Source organism: Salmo trutta, chromosome 24 (assembly GCF_901001165.1).
Source record: "Salmo trutta chromosome 24, fSalTru1.1, whole genome shotgun sequence".
NCBI classification, from domain to species: Eukaryota; Metazoa; Chordata; class Actinopteri; order Salmoniformes; family Salmonidae; genus Salmo; species Salmo trutta.
In genome coordinates this window covers 47,403,307-47,428,048 of record NC_042980.1, presented here as the reverse complement: position 1 = coordinate 47,428,048, position 24,742 = coordinate 47,403,307, and the positions used below count along the sequence as shown (strand labels likewise).

General features: G+C 42.5%; 1 protein-coding gene across 2 annotated transcripts in view; it reads right to left on the bottom strand.

The window, feature by feature from the left end:
* Positions 1–9,723: 9,723 nt before the first annotated feature.
* znf804a (zinc finger protein 804A) overlaps positions 9,724–24,742 on the bottom strand; it is a 136,697-nt gene continuing 121,678 nt past the window's right edge. For both annotated transcript variants that reach the window (XM_029712372.1, XM_029712371.1), the window contains 2 exons: positions 20,295–20,425; positions 9,724–15,378 (listed from right to left, as the gene is read on the bottom strand). In XM_029712372.1, the coding sequence (XP_029568232.1) occupies positions 11,709–15,378; positions 20,295–20,425 (3,801 nt within the window). In that variant the 3' untranslated portion in view covers positions 9,724–11,708. The remainder of the gene's footprint in view (positions 15,379–20,294; positions 20,426–24,742) is intronic.

Here is a 24,742-nt window from a genome sequence, read left to right as displayed (position 1 = left end):
TGCTGCCATCTCCGCCGGCGCCATCTTCCTCCTTTCATCGCACGTAAAGGTCGTAGAATTATGAGGGAATTAAGTCAAGGTCAGAATACAGAGTGTCTGTAGACATACCTTCATTTCTTTGATCTCCACCCCCAACGAGTAGCGGGTGAACAGCATGATATTATCATGCTTAAGTTCAAGGTCAGAATATGCATAGAGAGATAAGTGCATAAAATGGGAATTACGTTCTTAATGCTTAACTCAGATTTGAATTTCACCCCTAATGAACAAACTAAAATGTGTTGTTATCAGTGACTGAGGTACTTTTATTATAAATAAAAATGATCCATTCTAACAGCAGGTGTGAGAGCCACAGGAAGTGTTTTTGCCTGGTGGGCAGCTAGGTGTAGAGAGACACTGGTGTGGGACCTGATACATGGCTCTTGAACTCCAAGATCTCCGGAGGAACTGAGGAAATATCGAAACAGGTGGTGAGTGACCTCACAAACTGTGAATAATCCTAGAGAGAGACAAACACTGAAAGAGAGAGAGAGGTAGAGAGAGAGAGAGAGAGAGAGAGAGGTGGTGAGAGAGAGAGAGAGAGAGAAACATTGAAAGAGAGAGGGGAAGAGAGAGAGACAAACACTGAAAGAGAGAGAGGGGAAGAGCGAGAGAGAGAGGGGAAGGAGAAAGAGAGAGAGAAACAGTGAAAGAGAGAGAGAGAGGGAAGAGAGAGAGAGAGGGAAGAGAGAGAGAGAGAGAAACAGTGAAAGAGAGAGAGAGGGGAAGAGAGAGAGACAAACACTGAAAAAGAGAGAGGGGAAGAGAAAGAGAGTGAGAGAGATGGGAAGAGAGAGAGGGAAAGAGAATAGAGAGAGACAAACACTGAAAGAGAGAGAGGGGAAGAGAGAGAGAGGAAGAGAGAGAGAGGGGAAGAGAGAGAGAGAGAGAGAGGAAGAGATAGAGAGAGAGAGAGAGAGAGAGAGAGGAAGAGATAGAGGAAGATAGAGAGACAAACACTGAAAGAGAGGGAGGAAGAAAGAGGGAGGGGAAGAGAGAGAGAGAGGTGTGAACGAAAACCCTCCCTCTCACTGAGAGATGACTAAGGCTTAACCATCTGTTGCTGGATCAGAGAGAAAAGGAGGTGTGGCAGAAAAGAGAGTGTTCTCAAAATGTACACACATAAGGAGCACGAGAGGGTCGGAGTATGAGTCCAAATCAAAGTATGCGAAACAGAGCAGGCAGGGCACTTCTCGAATGCGTACTTCCGTTTGTACATATTTTCAAGCATGCATCAATGCAAGTTTCAACAGAAAGTATGCATAGAAATAAGACAATTATTTTAAATCAATTATTTGCGCTGACACGAGAGAAAATACACTCCGATTTCGGAACAAAATGATTCATATTCACATCTGATATGTTGCCTGACTACAATATTGTATCTTGATACGTTAATAAGTACTGTACATGCTGTCTTAATTTTGGCATGTTTACGTACCGTAGTTTGCTAGGACATTATAAGTCAATAGGGCTAACAGGCTAGCTTCTACTATCAGCAAGCCAGGTATTGGCAGGCAGCTACCCATGAAGAATTGACATCTATCTTGCTTAATATTAGTTTCACAGTGGCTTGCGAAAGTATTCACCCCCCTTGGCATTTTTCCTATTTTGTAGGTCATACATTATTATGATTCATATATAAGTTAGTTGATAGTTATTATGAAGTAAAGCGGTTGCTTTGTGCGTATTTTGTTTCATCTGTTTCCGTTGTCCTGGCTGGAAGATGGTTCAGTGAATCGATAAGTTCGTAGTAAGTCAATAAAGCTAACTGGCTAGCCACGAAGAATTTGTAGCTACCCACAAAATAATGTACATCTTTTCACCTTTATTTAACCAGGTAGGCCAGTTGAGAACAAGTTCTCATTTACAACTGCGACCTGGACAAGATAAAGCAAAGCAGTGCGACAAAAACAACAACACGGAGTTACACATAAACAAACGTACAGTCAATAATACAGTAGAGAAGTCTACATACAGTGTGTGCAAATGAAGTAAGGAGGTAAGGCAATACATAGGCCAACGGTGGTGAAGTAATTACAATTTAGCAATTTACACTGGATTGATATATGTGCAGATGAGGATGTGCAAGTAGAAATACTGGTGTGCAAAAGAGCAGCAACTTATGGGGATGAGGTAGGTAGTTTGTTGGGTGGGCTTGTACCTTACATAAAACATTTTTCCTGTTTTTGCCTGGCTAGCTAGATTTTTACTATTCACATATCTTGCTGATACTGAAAAAAGAAAAAGTTTTTCTTTGTGTATATATAGTTTCGTCTTTTGTTGCCATTGTCCTGGCTGGAAGAAGGTTCAGTGAATGGGGAGGTGCAGTGTGAGGTAATACATTAGGGGGGAGTGCTGCTCAGCGTGAGGTAATACAGTAGGGGGAGTGCTGCTCAGCGTGAGGTAATACAGTAGGGGGAGTGCTGTTCAGCGTGAGGTAATACAGTAGAGGGAGTGCTGCTCAGCGTGAGGTAATACAGTAGGGGGAGTGCTGCTCAGCGTGAGGTAATACAGTAGGGGGAGGTGCAGCGTGAGGTAATACAGTAGGGGGAGTGCTGCCCAGCGTGAGGTAATACAGTAGGGGGAGTGCTGCTCAGCGTGAGGTAATACAGTAGAGGGAGTGCTGCTCAGCGTGAGGTAATACAGTAGGGGGGAGTGCTGCTCAGCGTGAGGTAATACAGTAGGGGGAGTACTGCTCAGTGTGAGGTAATACAGTAGAGGGAGTGCTGCTCAGCGTGAGGTAATACAGTAGGGGGGAGTGCTGCTCAGTGTGAGGTAATACAGTAGGGGGAGTGCTGCTCAGCGTGAGGTAATACAGTAGAGGGAGTGCTGCTCAGCGTGAGGTAATACAGTAGGGGGAGTACTGCTCAGCGTGAGGTAATACAGCAGGGGGGAGTGCTGCTCAGCGTGAGGTAATACAGTAGGGGGAGTGCTGCTCAGTGTGAGGTAATACAGTAGGGGGAGTGCTGCTCAGCGTGAGGTAATACAGCAGGGGGGAGTGCTGCTCAGCGTGAGGTAATACAGTAGGGGGAGTGCTGCTCAGCGTGAGGTAATACAGTAGGGGGAGTGCTGCTCAGCGTGAGGTAATACAGTAGAGGGAGTACTGCTCAGTGTGAGGTAATACAGTAGGGGGAGTGCGGCTCAGTGTGAGGTAATACAGCAGGGGGGAGTGCTGCTCAGCGTGAGGTAATACAGTAGGGGGAGGTGCTGCTCAAATGGAATGTTTTATGTGTTCTCCACACTCTCGTCCTCACAAGAACCTACTCAAGAGAACGTCCTGGGAGAACGCACTCAGAGCATACGAGTGTGGAGCACGGCAGTATGCGTGTTAAGAAACAACAAATGTTTTAGCTGCATCAACATCCGTACTCTAATGCAAGGATTGGAGAGGAGACCACCGATGTTTGCAGTTTTTAATATGACATCTGAGTGAGACTGACTAACAAAATCAATGAAGGCCCCTCGGCCACGATAACAAATTTAGATAGCTGATTGCTAAATTAACTTAGCGATTAAAAATAAAAATTAAAAAACATTTGCTGACACGGGCTAATTGACTGACTATCAGTGAATGACATACGAGAGTAGAACTGCTGATGCACAAAGACATTTAGAAATTGCACCTTAGTGTTTTTTACTATTCGAAGTCGCAAGAGTAAGTTGAGACCCCGACTGACTTCCGTTTAGGAATCTGATCCGGTGGTCTTCAAAAGAGGGGTGGGGGGGGGGGAAACTACCCCCCCCCTCCCCCCTCATGTAAACATTACAGCTGTAATGCCTCAGCGGCTGTAAACTGTCATCGCAGCGGTCAGTCAGACGGTGATACAACTAGCAAAATATCGCTCTGTAGCTCTACCTTAACTTATGTATGTATTCCCCCTGTGAAGTGTACTGGGACCTTGTAATAATGTATTTTACTTTTAACTTTAGCCTGACACCTATCCTTCAAGTCACTCAATAGACGAACACGAGAGACACTGTAGAAGCCTGGATGTGAAAGTGGCAAATTTACTCGACAGCTGTAGAGATCTAGAGGTCATGTAGCTGTTGAAAAGCATGTGGGGTGTTTGACAAGCCTTGGCTGTGGGAGATTTAATGCATCTCATTGTAAAATAGACAGACTAAATTTGTGTTACTCCACATATCCACCATCACTTTTTTGTTGTTTGTAATTCTCCCCTCAACAACTCTTTAGATGAAATATTCAACAGCATTGTATCTCCAAGACAAATTGCCTCCGTCTTACAACCCCACAAACAGCTTTTCTGTTAATGCCTCTGTGTAGAAAGATTTCCACTCAACTTGACAAAGATGCTGCTGTAGTCATTTATACTGGGTACAGAGGGTACGTGCAGACACATCTCATACAGACACATCTCACACAGACACATCTCAACACAGACACATCTCACACAGACACATCTCAACACAGACACATCTCAACACAGACACATCTCAACACAGACACATCTCACACAGACACATCTCAACACAGACACATCTCATACAGACACATCTCATACAGACACATCTCACACAGACACATCTCATACAGACACATCTCATACAGACACATCTCACACAGACACATCTCATACAGACACATCTCACACAGACACATCTCAACACAGACACATCTCAACACAGACACATCTCATACAGACACATCTCACACAGACACATCTCACACAGACACATCTCACACAGACACATCTCATACAGACACATCTCATACAGACACATCTCACACAGACACATCTCAACACAGACACATCTCAACACAGACACATCTCATACAGACACATCTCATACAGACACATCTCATACAGACACATCTCACACAGACACATCTCACACAGACACATCTCAACACAGACACATCTCAACACAGACACATCTCAACACAGTCACATCTCAACACATCTCAACACAGACACATCTCACACAGACACATCTCAACACAGACACATTTTAACACAGACACATCTCAACACAGACACATCTCACACAGACACATTTTAACACAGACACATCTCACACAGACACATTTTAACACAGACACATCTCACACAGACACATTTTAACACAGACACATCTCATACAGACACATCTCAACACAGACACATCTCACACAGACACATCTCAACACAGACACATATCACACAGACACATTTTAACACAGACACATCTCACACAGACACATCGCACACAGACACATCTCAACACAGACACGTCTCACACAGACACATCTCAACAGACACATCTCAACACAGACACATCTCATACAGACATATCTCAACACAGACACATCTCAACACAGACACATCTCAACACAGACACATCTCACACAGACACATCTCAAGACAGACACATCTCAACACAGACACATCTCACACAGACACATTTTAACACAGACACATCTCATACAGACACATCTCACAACAGACACATCTCACACAGACACATCTCACACAGACACATCTCAACACAGACACATCTCATACAGACACATCTCAACACAGACACATCTCATACAGACACATCTCACACAGACACATCTCACACAGACACATCTCACACAGACACATCTCATACAGACACATCTCAACACAGACAAATCTCAACACAGACACATCTCAACACAGACACTTCTCACACAGACACATCTCATACAGACACATCTCACACAGACATATCTCATACAGACACATCTCATACAGACACATCTCATACAGACACATCTCAACACAGACACATTTTAACACAGACACATCTCAACACAGACACATCTCACACAGACACATTTTAACACAGACACATCTCACACAGACACATTTTAACACAGACACATCTCACACAGACACATTTTAACACAGACACATCTCATACAGACACATCTCAACACAGACACATCTCACACAGACACATCTCAACACAGACACATATCACACAGACACATTTTAACACAGACACATCTCACACAGACACATCGCACACAGACACATCTCAACACAGACACGTCTCACACAGACACATCTCAACAGACACATCTCAACACAGACACATCTCATACAGACATATCTCAACACAGACACATCTCAACACAGACACATCTCAACACAGACACATCTCACACAGACACATCTCAAGACAGACACATCTCAACACAGACACATCTCACACAGACACATTTTAACACAGACACATCTCATACAGACACATCTCACAACAGACACATCTCACACAGACACATCTCACACAGACACATCTCAACACAGACACATCTCATACAGACACATCTCAACACAGACACATCTCATACAGACACATCTCACACAGACACATCTCACACAGACACATCTCACACAGACACATCTCATACAGACACATCTCAACACAGACAAATCTCAACACAGACACATCTCAACACAGACACTTCTCACACAGACACATCTCATACAGACACATCTCACACAGACATATCTCATACAGACACATCTCATACAGACACATCTCATACAGACACATCTCACAACAACACATCTCACACAGACACATCTCAACACAGACACATCTCATACAAACACATCTCACACAGAAACATCTCACACAGAAACATCTCAACACAGATACATCTCAACACAGACACATCTCACACAGACACATTTCACACAGACACATTTCACACAGACACATCTCAACACAGACACATCTCAACACAGACACATCTCAACACAGACACATCTCAACACAGACACATCTCACACAGACACATCTCAACACAGACACAGCTCACACAGACACATCTCACACAGACACATCTCATACAGACACATTTCAACACAAACACATCGCACACAAACACATCGCACACAGACACATCTCATACAGACACATCTCATACAGACACATCTCATACAGACACATCTCACAACAGACACATCTCACACAGACACATCTCACACAGACACATCTCAACACAGACACATCTCATACAGACACATCTCACACAGAAACATCTCACACAGAAACATCTCACACAGACACATCTCACACAGACACATCTCAACACAGACACATCTCACACAGAAACATCTCACACAGACACATCTCAACACAGACACATCTCAACACAGACACATCTCAACACAGACACATCTCAACACAGACACATCTCAACACAGACACATCTCACACAGACACATCTCATACAGACACATCTCACACAGACACATCTCAACACAGACACATTTTAACACAGACACATCTCACACAGACACATCTCACACAGACACATCTCACACAGACACATTTTAACACAGACACATCTCAACACAGATACATTTTAACACAGGCACATCTCACACAGACACATCTCAACACAGACACATCTCAACACAGACACATCTCAACACAGACACATCTCACACAGACACATCTCAACACAGACACATCTCATACAGACACATCTCACACAGAAACATCTCACACAGACACATCTCAACACAGACACATCTCAACACAGACACATCTCACACAGACACATCTCACACAGACACATATCAACACAGACACATCTCAACACAGACACATCTCACACAGACACATCTCATACAGACACATCTCACACAGACACATCTCAACACAGACACATCTCACACAGACACATCTCATACAGACACATTTCAACACAGACACATCTCACACAGACACATCTCACACAGACACATCTCACACAGACACATCTCATACAGACACATCTCACACAGACACATCTCACACAGACACATCTCATACAGACACATCTCACAACAGACACATCTCACACAGACACATCTCACACAGACACATCTCACAACAGACACATCTCACACAGACACATCTCACACAGACACATCTCATACAGACACATCTCACACAGACATAACTCATACAGACACATCTCATACAGACACATCTCACACAGACACATCTCATACAGACACATCTCAACACAGACACATCTCATACAGACACATCTCAACACAGACACATCTCACACAGACACATCTCACACAGACACATCTCACAACGACACATCTCAACACAGACACATCTCACACAGACACATCTCAACACAGACACATCTCAAACAAAGAGACTCAAGAAGTAGGAATATATCTGATTTAATTTATTTAATTTTACTTCAACACCATTCTGTTGACACAATTTTTGTAAAAACATAATTGAATGCTGATAATAATTCATCAGGCTACTATAAAAACAGAACTGTATCTTACAATATAAATATGTCTAATTTACAACATTTTTTTTCTCAGAGCAAGTGGAATTAATTATATAACAGAGCGGTAGGACAGTTTTTTTCACCCCGGCAACAGCTACGGCTCCCTTACGTACTTACCTGGACAGTGAAACTATTACTTCCTGTTTGTCTCTATAGATGAACTGTTTTATATGAAGCGACAGTACAGAAGGTACTACGTTCATACATATCTGTTTATAAACCGTTTAGAAATGAAAGTACTTTATTTATCTCGTTCCTCCCATTTGAAAGGTGTCATAAGTATTTGTACAAATTCACTTCAAGTGGTTATTACATTTTTGTCAAAAGTTTAGTATTTGATCCCATATTCCTTTCACACAATGACTCAATCTTCAATTTTGTGTCTCTAGTAACTTGTTTATATGCGTTTGATGTTTGTTTTGGTTGCGTTTCAGATTGTGTTGTGGCCAATAGAAATGTATGGTAAATAATGTATTGTGTCATTTTGTTCACTTCTATTGAAAGAATAGAACATGTTTCTGAAAATACATTAATGTGGATGCTAACATGATTTTTTTGCTCCCGATTGGCGCAGCGGTCTAAGGCACTGCATCTCAGCGCTAGAGGCATCACTACAGACACCTCTGGTTCGATTCCAGGCTGTATCACAACCGGCCGTGATTGGGAGTCCCATAGGGCTGCACACAATTGGCTCAGCGTCGTCCAGATTTGGCCTGTGTAGGCCGTCATTTTAAATAACAATTTGTTCTTAACAGACTTGCCTTGTTAAATAAAGGTAAAATAAAAGATAAAAATAAACAGATAATCATGAATGAATCATGAATAATGATGAGCGAGATTCGTTCATGATTCGTTCGCGATTCTTTCACGATTCATTCATGATTCATTCATGATTCGTTCATGATTCATTCATGATTCTCCATAATCATGATAGAATACACATTATTAATGTAGTAGTGTTCAGAAACATATTCTACTCTCATTTACAATAAAAGTCACTCCAAAATGACACAATACATTATTGACCATTTATTCTTTTGACAAAATGTAACACACTTTAAGTGAATTTGCCCAAATACTTATGACACCTTCAAATGCAGGGACTAGATACAGTACATCAAATGCATGCCTTTCTAAACAGTATCAAAATTCAAATAAAAAACCTTCAAATAAAAGATGACATTCTGTACTGTCGCCTCATATAAACAATTTGTTTTTAAATCTGAAATCCAAAATGCTGCGGTACAGAGCCAAATACATTTGTTTTAGCTTCACTGTCCAAATAAACATGTAGGGAAGTATATAACTACTGTATTACAGCTACATGAAGACTTATGGAGAGGCTTGAAACCACACGGTAACCAGGTTTACATATTAAATCTTTATTTATTTTTTTAACGTGATTATAAAGACACTTGGTCATTTTCATACAAAAGAAAACTAGTTGATTAGACATTTTAACCCATGTTTCTATGCTATCCTACTTCAAAATCAGAAAGGGGTCTCATGTATGTCAAATATAAAGCCGTGTAACATTTGAAGTCCCCAGACCCGACCATGTTAGTTGCGTTTCTTGTTCAGAAACTAAAGAGGGTGATGGCTGTAAAATAGAATACAAATAAATAAATAAAAACAAAAGTGGTCTAAATTCATTTTAGAGTCAGATGGGTAAATCCTTACAAAGAAAATATTTTTTGACATTAAATAAATTACTTTTGGAATACTGTAGTATCTGGATCAATTCAGGGGTAATTGTTACATCAGTGAATTGTCATCATTTAGGAAAGAAAATGAACGTAGAGTGAACGTCATCGACAGGCGCTATTACACTAGATACAGCACTTTATTGTGTGTGTGTGTGTGTGTGTGTGTGTTCACGTTTAATTGAACTAGTATTGCATTAAATGCCCAAAGGTAGACTATTGAAGCACTTCACTAGCAAAAAACACAGACTATAGAACACCACAGACTTTAATAATGAATCTACCTGGGACAGTTTCTACATCGGACTGGTTTTAAATGTGCACACGTCCAAATTCTTTAGTTATGCTTGATTGTCTCTCTAAATGAAATATGTCTGTCTAATATAGTATGAATGTAAAGCACTTATCACTCTGAATACTACAGAAGCCTTTCCATTGATAAAACAGGGTTGGATGTTACATGACGATAATGACAAAACTACATGAAAAAAGTACTAGCTTGAAGTAAATGAAATGTTTTGTTGGAAGCAACAAAAATAAACATGATTGAATATTCTGCAGTGGGATACGATGTCTTAAAACAAGGGCTGCAGTGAGGATGTGATGTCTTAAAACATGGGCTGCATTGGGATGTGATGTCTCAAAACATGGGCTGCAGTGGGATGTGATGTCTTAAAACATGGGCTGCAGTGGGATGTGATGTCTTAAAACAAGGGCTGCAGTGAAGATGTGATGTCTTAAAACATGGGCTGTAGTGAGGATGTGATGTCTTAAAACAAGGGCTGCAGTGGGGATGTGATGTCTTAAAACAAGGGCTGCATTGGGATGTGATGTCTTAAAACATGGGCTGCAGTGGGATGTGATGTCTTAAAACATGGGCTGCATTGGGATGTGATGTCTTAAAACAAGGGCTGCAGTGAGGATGTGATGTCTCAAAACATGGGCTGCAGTGAGGATGTGATGTCTCAAAACATGGCCTGCAGTGAAGATGTGATGTCTTAAAACATGGGCTGCAGTGGGATGTGATGTCTCAAAACATGGGCTGCAGTGAAGATGTGATGTCTTAAAACATGGGCTGCAGTGGGATACGATGTCTTAAAACAAGGGCTGCAGTGAGGATGTGATGTCTTAAAACATGGGCTGCATTGGGATGTGATGTCTCAAAACATGGGCTGCAGTGGGATGTGATGTCTTAAAACATGGGCTGCAGTGGGATGTGATGTCTTAAAACAAGGGCTGCAGTGAAGATGTGATGTCTTAAAACATGGGCTGTAGTGAGGATGTGATGTCTTAAAACAAGGGCTGCAGTGGGGATGTGATGTCTTAAAACAAGGGCTGCATTGGGATGTGATGTCTTAAAACATGGGCTGCAGTGGGATGTGATGTCTTAAAACATGGGCTGCATTGGGATGTGATGTCTTAAAACAAGGGCTGCAGTGAGGATGTGATGTCTCAAAACATGGGCTGTAGTGAGGATGTGATGTCTCAAAACATGGGCTACAGTGGGATGTGATGTCTCAAAACATGGGCTGCAGTGGGATGTGATGTCTCAAAACATGGGCTGCAGTGGGATGTGATGTCTTAAAACATGGGCTGCAGTGAGGATGTGATGTCTTAAAACAAGGGCTGCAGTGGGATGTGATGTCTCAAAACATGGGCTGCAGTGAGGATGTGATGTCTCAAAACATGGGCTGCAGTGGGATGACGGTGGGATGTGGGTGTGACTGAAGCATCGAGGGAGGGAACATGGTTGGGCGGGGCATGGCGTGGAACGTCACTGCCATTGGGTGGTGGTGTAAACTGGGCGTTGCCACAACAGAGAGATGCGGTGTCGAGGTAAGAAAGGGAGGAGGTCCAGGTGGACATATATCCGCTCCCATTGGCCGGCGGCTGACTGGGACTGGCAGGACCTGGGGGAAGAGATGGGGCTGGGGATGAGGGGGCAGAAAGGCTGCATGGTGGTAGGCATGGTGGTGCTGGCGGTGCTGGTGGTGGAGGATGGTGTGTTGGATGGTGATGGACCCGTTAGGCATGGGAGACAGGTGGACGGGGTGGAGCATGGGAGGACAGGAGGGGGACATGGGGACAGGAGAACCAGGCAGGACAGGCTTCATCTTCCCTGGGAACACCTGGTGTTGCTGATGGTGATTGAGGACGTGTCTATGGGTCTGGATTTGAACGACACAGTGGTGTTTCTCCATTCCGTCAGACGGGTGCTGCGGATTGAAACTCGGAGGTCTGTGGTTGTGGTAAGGGCTAGCTGGTCTATGATAGGGACTACACGGGCTGCCTGTAATGTTAAGGCCACCTGGCCTCAGGCCCTCCCTGATCCCCCTCTCCTCATGAACCCTGATCCCAGGATGACACCTCTGGTGCTGGTTATGACCCTGGGGATGCTGGGGGCTGTGGCACCTCTGTTGGTTGGGGTAGCTCTGGAGACTATGCTGACAGGATTTGTCCAGACTCCCATTCTGTATCTGAAACCTCTGTGGAGGGATGAATGGAGGGGTGATCTCTCTCGTACCCGGTGGACTCACATGAGCTGCTACTGTCACTGTTTGTCTTGTAATACAATCTCGTCCATTGTTGCCCATTTCTAGACGATGTACCATGATCGGGAGAGAAACAGTGGGAGAGTTTTGGAGACAAATAGTGATGTTTTTGTTTTCATTATTAATACTGATTATTTCTGGGGGATTTGGGGTATCTTGGACAGGGTCAGGTTGAGAGGGAGAGGAGGAACTGTCTTCTTTCATGCTGGGAACATTGTTCTGAAACTGAAACCGAGGAGAGCTTCCCATTGGCTTACTGTTGTGCTCTACAGCTGGCTGACTCAGGGTACTACAGCTGGCCAGTGGACCTTTAATCACAGGGTATTCTACATCTGTATTCATTAGATTCTGGACGTTCAGCTTACGTCTGTCATCAAACAGTACATCCACAGGAGGGTCTGAGATGTGAACATTGTGACCTACAGGAAGGTCTGAGATGTGAGGAGTACAACTGGCCCCTCTCTGTCTCTTCCTCTGTCTCCCCTCCCCACCACAGGAAACACAGACCGACCAAGAGGACCCCTCCTCAACCATTGAACCATTTGGCCAATTGGGCTCTAACATTACAGGTGACTGACACCTGGTGCATGAGACCTGGTGGTCAAGGCCTTGCTCATCAGCATCAAGCAAAGATGATGCTGTCCGTTTCCTTCTACAACAGTCTTTACCACAGCTCTCTGGTGAAAGGGATTTAGTCATGCTTGGTTTTTGGGTAATGGTCCTTGGGCTTTGTGGTGACAGATGTGTCATCACCATGGTTCGGTTTTGTCTAACAGCCCCAGCAGGGTTCTCTGTGCAGGGGTCGTCGTGGCTCTGTGAGCTCTGCGATCCGTGTCCTGCGGCGTTTCTCTGTTCTGTTGATGGATCGACTGGGTCTCTCCTGCCGTCGCTCCCGAACACCTTTTCAGAATCCATGGCGCCCTCATCAGAGAGACTGAGGCTGCCCGCTGATCCGTTTACACTGCCTGCTGTTTCCTGTCTGCTTCTCTCTTTCTCCCTCTCCTCCCTCTTCTCCCTCTCTCTCTCCTCCCCCTCTCTCTCCTCCCTCTCTCTTTTCACCCTCTCTCTCTCCTTGTCCTCGGTGGCAGAGGGAGCAGCGTGGCCACTGTCAGCCTGATTTTGAGCTGATTGCTTTGACTTCTCTAATGGCTGTGAAGTGGGGGCTCTAAATTGGCTCTCAAGTCCTTCCCAACACTCTGACTGTCTCTGGAATTTGTTGCATTTCTCCACATTGCTCTCCACACCTCCATCTGTCTCCATCTCTCTGTGCCTCTCTTCCTCATATCCTCCTCTCCTCCTTCTCCTTCTCCTCCTCTTCTTCTTCTTGTGGCTCCTGTAATTGCGCATGTCTCTGGATTTCCATTTCTTGATGCCTGCTGCTCTCTTGCCAGTCTGATCTTTTGACTTACTACTAGATTTACCACCGCTGTAGACTCTGCTGTGTCTCTTCATTCGTAAGCTGCAGCTTTCTGTGTCTATTTCACTCAGGTGGTGCTCACATATGAGACAATCTTTCCTCTCCACTGTCTCCCTGTCATCTCTAATAGGGATATGATGGTCTGGCCTTGAGTTGGCCTCTTTGTTGTGCTTGCTGTCTATTAGTTCCTCAGAACAGACAGAGGTTGAGCCGATACACAACGCCTCAGATAACCTCAGCTCCGTCTTACTCTGACTGTCACCAGTACGAACCTTCGCCCTGCTCTGCGACTGCTGCGAGGCCTTAAAGTCAAAATGGAGGGGATTGCAGCTGTAGGAGAGACAGGGCTCTGTCCTGGTGAAGGTCAGCATCTCTGAAGGCCATTGGAGAACAGTGTATCCATCTTTGCTGAGCACAGAGAAGAACGGCTGACTGGGCTTGGTGAAAGGACACGACAGGGTCTTCACCACCACCGTAATGTCTTCTCCTTTTTCTTTCTCTCTCACAGTCCCAGGACACTCAGAGGACTGAGAGGAGGAGGAGCCGTCCTCACGGGGACCGTCAGAACTGGCGATGACCTCTGAAAAGGAACTGCCAGCGGAGGAGTTTTCTTCCCCCGAGACACTCCTTTCTACTTTATGAACTTGTTGCTCTTTGTTTGTTTCCGGTTCAGCCTCTGTTGGGCTGTTTCTCTGAATTTCCTCAGAGTTCTGTGTATCTAATACTGTGTCTGGGTCATCTAGGGGAATGTGACAAGGGGATGCAGGTAACTGGGAGACAGAGGACACATAATGTCTGGCGATATCCTCAGAGTTAACCAGCACAGAATACAGACGTGATACCTGTGGTGGCATAGGGATGTCAGACCTGGACAGTGTATCTGATGACCTCTGGCTCCCCTCACAAACACTGTTAGGGCTGAGATCACCAGGCTTGGTGCCATTGGTCTCCACACGCGTACAACCACGTCCTTTCTCCTCTGCAGTGGTTGAAACAGGGACGTTCAGCTCAACGAGGGGAATTCTGAGCTTCTGTGTTCCGATATGTTCTTTAGAACCCTCCTCTGTGTTCTCACAGAACACCGCCGCTGCAGATTCCAGCTTCACTGACGCTTTCTTTGGGAAGGAGAATGAGAAGGCGATTTTGTGCCTTTTGTAAGTTTGTTTCTTGGCCTTGCCATTGTAGGGCCAGTACATTGTCTGCTGGGTCTTGCTGTTGGAGGCCAGACCAGTGCTGGTGCCAGTGGTGTGGTTGTGGGTCCCTGTCTCCAGCACTGTCGAGTTGTGGCTCTCTTCTGACAGTCCATCAGTACAGCTCTCTCTGCAACTGGCGTCCACTGCTACAGTAGTAGACTTGAACTTGGGGCCACTGCCTGGAGCGCTGAAATAGAAAAAATAAACATTTGAAGGAATATCAGCAAGTAAGTCTGTATTTATATGTGCATGTTACTCAGTTGTTACGTGCAAATCCCTTAAGGATATTAATGCTCATGATTCATGTGGATATACTTAAGCAAGGACTCATCCCTAGACAACTGCTGCTTACAGTACAATTATACAGTGTATACAGTATATGAAAACGTTTTTTTGCAGTTTATTTATTTATCTTCTTCTACACTCTAAAAATGAGGAGTTCAACAAAGGTTCTCCTTAGATCCTCAAAGTTCTTTGAAGAACCTTAGGTTTCTTGGCACTGAAAATGGCCCCCAAAAGATCAGGAAGTACAGTTCATCGAGGAACCTCCTTAGTTGGTGGGGGGGGGAGGTTCTTGAAAGAACCAAATTGCCCAACTGAAACATTTGGATTTGAATTTGAAAGGAGATCAGATGCAGGCACTTAACTGAAAAAAATGTAATAAAGATCTCCTCAATTTAAGGCAAGGTTGGTCCCTTGTATGATCTAAATGTATATTGTTTCATGATAATTCCATCTATCTTTTCCAATTTGTGCAAATCTTTCTAAAACAGAAAATGGACACAATTCAATGGATATCGATCAACAAAGAGGTAAGAATACGTAGGCTATAATAATATGTTGACGGCTAGCTGTATTGGTAGTAGCTGATGACTGAACTGTTCATTTTGTGTCTGCAGGTTCACAGACGAGAAGATCTACAAAGGTATGTCAATAGGTATTGATATCCTATGCAGATCACATGTACCATCTTCCTCCCTTACCTCTTCAATGAATGTCCCATAGGCCTCTACATTATGGACATGGGATGTGTATGAAAACCATTATCACCAGGGGCAGCAGGTAGCCTAGTGGTTAGAGCGTTGGACTATGTAACCGAAAGGTTGCAATATCAAATCCCTGAGCTGACAAGGTAAAAATCTGTCGTTCTACCCCTGAACAAGGTAGTTAACCCACTGTTCCTAGGCTGTCATTGAAAATAAAAAGTTGTTCTTAACTGACTTGCCTAAATAAAGAAGTTATCACAACAGTGTTTTTTATTCACCACAAAAACCAAGGGATGAATACTGTCGTGTGCATGTTTTGTCAAACATCTGTAAAATAAAAATAAAAAACTTGATTCACAGACTTCTCTCTCCCTACACCTCTGATGAATATAACAGGAAACCTTTTCAATCACCATGCACTGAAAAATCACTATGGACTATGGATACAGAGAACATCAACACATTTAACATCAACACGCCAGAGGAAAAATCAATTGGACTTGGGGCTCTTCTGGGAGTTTACCTCATATTTAGATTGTTTAATTCTGCTCTGCCACTAAAATCGTAATAAACACTGATACACTGTAACATTGTGTTACTGTTGTTATTGTTGTGTTTGCTGTTAATAAAAATACAAATAATAATAATGGGGGGGGGGGGGGGTAGTCCAACAAGTTCTTCAAGAGGCTCTTCGAGGATCCATTAAAAGGGGAGAAGAAGAACTTACAGTTAAAGTGGGAAGTTTACATACACCTTAGCCAAATACATTTAAACTCCGTTTTTCACAATTCCTGACATTTAATCCTAGTAAAAATTCCCTGTCTTAGGCCAGTTAGGATCACCACTTTATTTTAAGAATATGAAATATCAGAATAATAGCAGAGAGAATGATTTATTTCAGCTTTTATTTCTTTCATCACATTCCCAGTGGGTCAGACGTTTAAATACACTCAATTAGTATTTGTAAGCATTGCTTTTATATTGTTTAACTTGAGTCAAATGTTTTGGGTAGCCTTCCACAAGCTTCCCACAATAAGTTGGGTGAATTTTGGCCCATTCCTCCTGACAGAGCTGGTGTAACTGAGTCAGGTTTGAAGGCCTCCTTGCTCACACACGCTTTTTCAGTTCTGCCCACACATTTTCTATAGGATTGAGGTCAGGGCTTTGTGATGGCCACTCCAATACCTTGACTTTGTTGTCCTTAAGCCATTTTGCCACAACTGTAGAAGTATGCTTGGGGTCATTGTCCATTTAGAAGACCCATTTGCAACCAAGCTTTAAATTCCTGACTGATGTCTTGAGATGTTGCTACAATATATCCACATAATTTCCCATCCTCATGATGCCATCTGTTTTGAGAAATGCATCAGTCCCTCCTGCAGCAAAGCACCCCCACAACATGATGCTGCCAGCCCCATGCTTCATGGTTGGGATGGTGTTCTTTGATTCATCAGACAAGAGGACATTTCTCCAAAAAGTACAATCTTTGTCCCCATGTGCAGTTGCAAAACGTAGTCTCTCTTTTTTTATGGCGGTTTTGGAGCAGTGGCTTTTTCCTTGCTGAGCGGCCTTTTAGGTTATGTCGATATAGGACTGGTTTGTCTGTGGATTTAGATACTGTCACGTCGGACTTGGACTGGCTGATAGGTGAAATCAAGTGCAGGAGACAGAGGTGCTGGAGATGAGTGTCTTTTAATAATTCTACTCACACACACGCCGAAAAGCACAGGGCGCTATACAAAGTACCAGTAATTAGTGAACTGCGCCCGTACAGCACAAAATATAATTCCCAAGGTAAGGAGCGCAGCCCGGTAAATCTTACTACAAAAAACAAACTGTCGATCTCAGAACGTGGACAATAAACAATCCCGCACAAAATCCCAACTGAAAACACACATTAAATAAGTCCCCACTAATGACATACACAAAACAGGCGCGGAACAGACAGACAAAACTAAACGACACAGAAACAACGATCGGTGGCAGCTAATAGGTCGGCGACGACGACCGCCGAGCGCCGCCCGACCGAGGAGGGGCGCCACTTTCGTTGGATCCTCTGACAGATACTTTTGTACCTGTTTCCTCCAGCATCTTCACAAGGTCCTTTGCTGTTGTTCTGGGATTGATTTGCACTTTTTACACCAAAGTACGTTCATCTCTAGGAGAAAGAACGCGTCTCCTTTCTGAGCGGTATGACGGCTGCTTGGTCCCATGGTGTTTATACCTGTGTACTATTGTTTGTACAGAGGAACGTGGTACCTTCAGGCATTTGGAAATTGCTCCCAAGGATGAACCAGACTTGTGGAGTTCTACAATATTTTTCTGAGGTCTTGGCTGATTTCTTTTGATTTTCCCATGATGTCAAGCAAAGAGGCACTGAGTTTGAAGGTAGGCCTTGAAATACGTCTACAGTTACACCTCCAATTGACTCAGGCTAATTGACATCATTTATCAGAAGCTTCTAAAGCCATGACATAATTTTCTGGAATTTTCCAAGCTGTTTAAAGGCACAGTCAACTTAGTGTATGTAAACTTCTGACCCAATGGAATTGTGATACAGTGAATTAATTATAAGTGAAATAATCTGTCTGTAAACAATTGTTGGAAAAATCACTTGTGTCATGCAAGAAGTAGATGTCCTAACCGACTTGCCAAAACTATAGTTTGTTAACAAGAAATTTGTGAAGTGGTTGAAAAATGAGATTTTATGACTCCTACCTAAGTGTATGTAAACTTCTGACTTCAACTGTATGAATGTTCCCCAACTGTTTATATTTGAAGAACCCCTAAAGGATACTTTAGGAACCTTTCCTTTTTAGAGTTTACCCAAGATGGTTGAAACTATTAATAAACCCAGCAGGAAAAGATGGTTGAAAGTATAAATAAACCCAGCGGGAAAAGATGGTTGAAACTATAAATAAACCCAGCAGGAAAAGATGGTTGAAACTATAAATAAACCCACCGGGAAAAGATGGTTGAAACTATAAATAAACCCAGCGGGAAAAGATGGTTGAAACTATAAATAAACCCAGCAGGAAAAGATGGTTGAAACTATAAATAAACCCAGCAGGAAAAGATGGTTGAAATTATAAATAAACCCAGCAGGAAAAGATGGTTGAAATTATAAATTATAAATAAACCCAGCGGGAAAAGATGGTTGAATCTATAAATATACCTAGAGGGAAAAGATGGTTGAAATTATAAATAAACCCAGCAGGAAAAGATGGTTGAAACTATAAATAAACCCAGCGGGAAAAGATGGTTGAAACTATAAATAAACCCAGCAGGAAAAGATGGTTGAAACTATAAAGAAACCCAGCAGGAAAAGATGGTTGAAATTATAAATTATAAATAAACCCAGCAGGAAAAGATGGTTGAAACTATAAATATACCTAGAGGGAAAAGATGGTTGAAATTATAAATAAACCCAGCAGGAAAAGATGGTTGAAACTATAAATAAACCCAGCGGGAAAAGATGGTTGAAACTATAAATAAACCCAGCAGGAAAAGATGGTTGAAACTATAAAGAAACCCAGCAGGAAAAGATGGTTGAAATTATAAATTATAAATAAACCCAGCAGGAAAAGATGGTTGAAACTATAAATATACCTAGAGGGAAAAGATGGTTGAAATTATAAATAAACCCAGCAGGAAAAGATGGTTGAAACTATAAATAAACCCAGCGGGAAAAGATGGTTGAAACTATAAATAAACCCAGCAGGAAAAGATGGTTGAAACTATAAAGAAACCCAGCAGGAAAAGATGGTTGAAATTATAAATTATAAATAAACCCAGCGGGAAAAGATGGTTGAAACTATAAATATACCTAGAGGGAAAAGATGGTTGAAATTATAAATAAACATTGCGGGAAAAGACGGTTGAAACTATAAATATATCCAGAGGGAAAAGATGGTTGAAGTGATGCCATTCCAACCGATTAGAAGCAGGAATGACAACATTACAACCAGAAGATGTTCTGTGTGACTATTAGCCTGCTTTAAATGTCATGAACTATTAGACATTATCTGTGACAAATCACATCCCGTATGCAAGAGGCACTTGGACCACTGAATGTAACCAAATCCTGGAGGTATGTTAATGGATTTATATTACCCACCATTGGACCTCTCTGCGTTGTTCGGCCAGCTCATGTAACCGCTGGAGTGCTCTCTCCTGTTTCCTCTCATCCTTCCTGGTTTTAGAGGCCACATTCCGGGCAAACTCTCTCTGCTTCAGCTCCTTCAGCCGCTGTGGATGGCAGAGAACAAATATTCAATTTGATATCGCCATCATCTCCAGATATCGCTTAAGGGTGTGTCCCAAAATACCACTTTATTTCCACTAGAGTGGATTAGTTTTCACCAGGGCCCAAGTAGTGTACTATATCGGAGAGAGGACGCCTACATCTTGTGTTGAGGCTATTGGCACCCAGCCTGATTACCTCTCCCCAAACAATCTACATATAATCTACCACTATATATGGAGGAAGTACATCTAATCTAACAATGTATATAGAAGGAGGTACATCTAATCCCACACTATATATCGAAGGAGGTACATCTAATCGACCACTATATATGGAAGGAGGTACATCTAATCGACCACTGTATATGGAAGGAGGTACATCTAATCCCACACTGTATATCGAAGGAGGTACATCTAATCTACCACTGTATATGGAAGGAGGTACATCTAATCGACCACTGTATATGGAAGGAGGTACATCTAATCTACCACTGTATATGGAAGGAGGTACATCTAATCGACCACTATATATGGAAGGAGGTACATCTAATCTACCACTGTATATGGAAGGAGGTACATCTAATCGACCACTGTATATGGAAGGAGGTACATCTAATCTACCACTGTATATGGAATGAGGTACATCTAATCTAACACTATATATGGAAGGAGGTACATTTAATCTACCACTATATATGGAAGGAGGTACATTTAATCTACCACTGTATTTGGAAGGAGGTACATCTAATCCCACACTGTATATGGAAGGAGGTACATCTAATCCCACACTGTATATGGAAGGAGGTACATCTAATCTAACACTATATATGGAAGGAGGTACATCTAATCTAACACTATATACGGAAGGAGGTACATCTAATCTACCACTGTATATGGAAGGAGGTACATCTAATCTAACACTATATATGGAAGGAGGTACATCTAATCTACCACTATATATCGAAGGATGTACATCTAATCCCAAATTGTATATGGAAGGAGGCACATCTATTCCCACACTGTATATCGAAGGATGTACATCTAATCTACCACTATATATCGAAGGAGGTACATCTAATCTACCACTATATATGGAAGGAGGTACATCTAATCGACCACTGTATATGGAAGGAGGTACATCTAATCTACCACTGTATATGGAAGGAGGTACATCTAATCTACCACTATATATGGAAGGAGGTACATTTAATCTACCACTATATATGGAAGGAGGTACATCTAATCTACCACTGTATTTGGAAGGAGGTACATCTAATCCCACACTGTATATGGAAGGAGGTACATCTAATCCCACACTGTATATGGAAGGAGCTACATTTAATCTAACACTATATATGGAAGGAGGTACATTTAATCTAACACTATATATGGAAGGAGGTACCTTTAATCTACCACTATATATGGAATGAGGTACATTTAATCTACCACTATATATGGAATAGGGTTCATCTACAGTATCTATAATATGTCTAGATATCTGTATTTCTCTACGTGTATGTAAGGAGTAAAGGGACAATAGTGTGTCAGTGCACTACTCCATGTCTAAGTGACAAAGCTGACTGCATAATAATCCTCCTCCTCCGAGAGAGAGAGTGAGTGTGGGAGTCTCCTTTTTCTCCTCAGCCCTACACTCCTGTTATTTTAACAGACTGCATGGGTATCTATCTTGGTATGTCATGGATTCAACAATATAATGCACTAGCAGCACAGATTAAAAGTCCCTTCAGAACAACTATGGGAGGTAATAAAGGTGTTTTCACACCACTGTTACGCTTCGTCAAACCTATTTTCTGCACAAATGAAAAAACTGGCTTCAGATGTGGCCGCTAAACTCCATGAAATTGGCCTATTTACTTCTCAGATCAAACTAGCTGATATTAATTGGAATTTGCTTCCACTGTATGAATATATTTTGTGTTTCTGAGGGGCCAGGAGAGGAGAGATGGAAACAGTATTTTTCCTATGTTAAGTTGATTTCAGTGTATATAGAAATGCAAAATGGATAGTTGCATATTGGATGTTTTAATAATATATATTTTTTTTAAAACATATGTTTTAGTTGCTTAGCAAAATGTTAAATGTCACTTAAACATTGCATTCCTTAAGTAGTTATATAAGTTAACACTATCCATTGACACGCATTCAACACTTTCATTATATAATGTCAGCCAATTTCAATTATCTGTATTTGCAAAGCTGTTACATTTATACAGATCTGTTGTTTGCTTAGTGTTACTATGTCATTGTAGTCACCAATTGTGTGGTATGATAAAAATAGCATTGGTTCCAACAGACAGCTCAAGGAGTCCAACTCCAACATTGTTTACAACAGACAGCTCAAGGTGTCCAGCTCCAACATTGGTTACAACAGACAGCTCAAGGTGTCCAGCTCCAACATTGGTTACAACAGACAGCTCAAGGTGTCCAGCTCCAACATTGTTTACAACAGACAGCTCAAGGTGTCCAGCTCCAACATTGTTTACAACAGACAGCCTGAGGAGTCCAGCTCCAACATTGTTTACAACAGACAGCTCAAGGAGTCCAGCTCTAACATTGTTTACAACAGACAGCTCAAGGAGTCCAGCTCCAACATTGTTTACAACAGACAGCCTGAGGAGTCCAGCTCCAACATTGTTTACAACAGACAGCTCAAGGAGTTCAGCTCCAATAGTTTAGCACCGCAACACACCCTCTCCTGTTTGAGACTTCAGTATTAACATCGTCTGCATCCCAAATTCCACCCAGTACCCTGTATAGCGCACTACTGTCGACCAGGGCCCACAGGGTGTGAATTTTAGTGCACGGTATAGGGAATAGGGTATCATTTGGCATACGTTTACAGTGACTGGAGTCTCATAGCAAGGATGTGATGCTGTGAGATCCCATATAATTTTGTCATGTTATCAGACCGTTACCTCTCTGAGGGAGCAGGCTGGGTTAACTGGTCTGATCCTCTCTGGATGGTGTTTAACACTACAGTGTGTGTGCGTGTGTGTGTGTGTGTGCAGATACAGCCTAGTCAGCCTTCCTAACCAACACACTGGTCTCTGTCAGCCTCAATGCCTTATGCCTCCCTGGCTGGCTGGCAGAAAATACCAGACAGGTTTGCATCTCCTATATTTATCACAATCCCAGGTGCGTTAGCGCAATGATTAGTGTCGGTGGTGTAGCTATCCATCGATCGCACAAAGCGATACCGTTGGAAAAGGCTTCCTGAGTTCTGAACGATTGGTGGAACAGGAGGAGTGACCTGTGTTGCATTAGGATGCCTTGGGTTACATCATGTGGAACAGAGCGGTAATACCTCAGACTTAGAGGGCACGTTCCTCATCTACCGTGATCCGCAGGGAAACCTGTCAGGGTTTTAGAGCCGTAATACTGAAATACACCCATTTTAAACTCATTTTGTAGAAGTCGTTTCGACACGGTGGTGAGATGAGATGGGGGGGTAATCAATGTCTCTCAGTCTCAGACTGAAATACTTTTTCATCTCCTAACTTTTGAAAGTCAGGGTTTTAAGAGAATGTCTTCTAGTTCCAGACGGGCTATGAACGCCGGACAGTGTTTGGTTGTGTTTTGATTCTCCTAGTAATATTATTTTGGTCTGGCTATTCCTGTCACGTCCCGACCATAGAAATCTTTTATTTTCTATGGTAGATTAGGTTTGGGCGTGACAAGGGGTTTTTGTCTAGTTTATTTATGTCTATGTTGGTTCTAGTTTCTTTTTTCTATGTTGGGGGTTTTGTCTAGTTTATGTATTTCTATGTGGGGTTCTAGTTTCTGTATTTCTATGTTTTTTGGGGGATGATCTCCAATTAGAGGCAGCTGGTCATCGTTGTCTCTAATTGGGGATCATATTTAAGTTGTTGTTTTACCCACTAGGTTTTGTGGGAGATTATTTTGAGTAAGTGTATGTTTCACCTCTTCGTCACGGTTTGTTGTTTTGTTTATTAGTTTATTTGTATGTCTTGCATAGTTTCACAGTTATAATAAAATGTGAAACAAAACACACGCTGCGCCTTGGTCTCCATCATATGACGAACGTGACAATTCCCTGCTATCGATGGGTGTTTTGATTGTCCTACCACCACAGTGATTTAATTCTGGTCTGGCTATTCCCTGCTATCGATGGGTGTTTTGATTGTCCTACCACCACCAAAGTGATATAATTCTGGTCTGGCTATTCCCTGCTATCGATGGGTGTTTTGATTGTCCTACCACCACCACAGTGATATAATTCTGGTCTGGCTATTCCCTGCTATCGATGGGTGTTTTGATTGTCCTACCACCACCACAGTA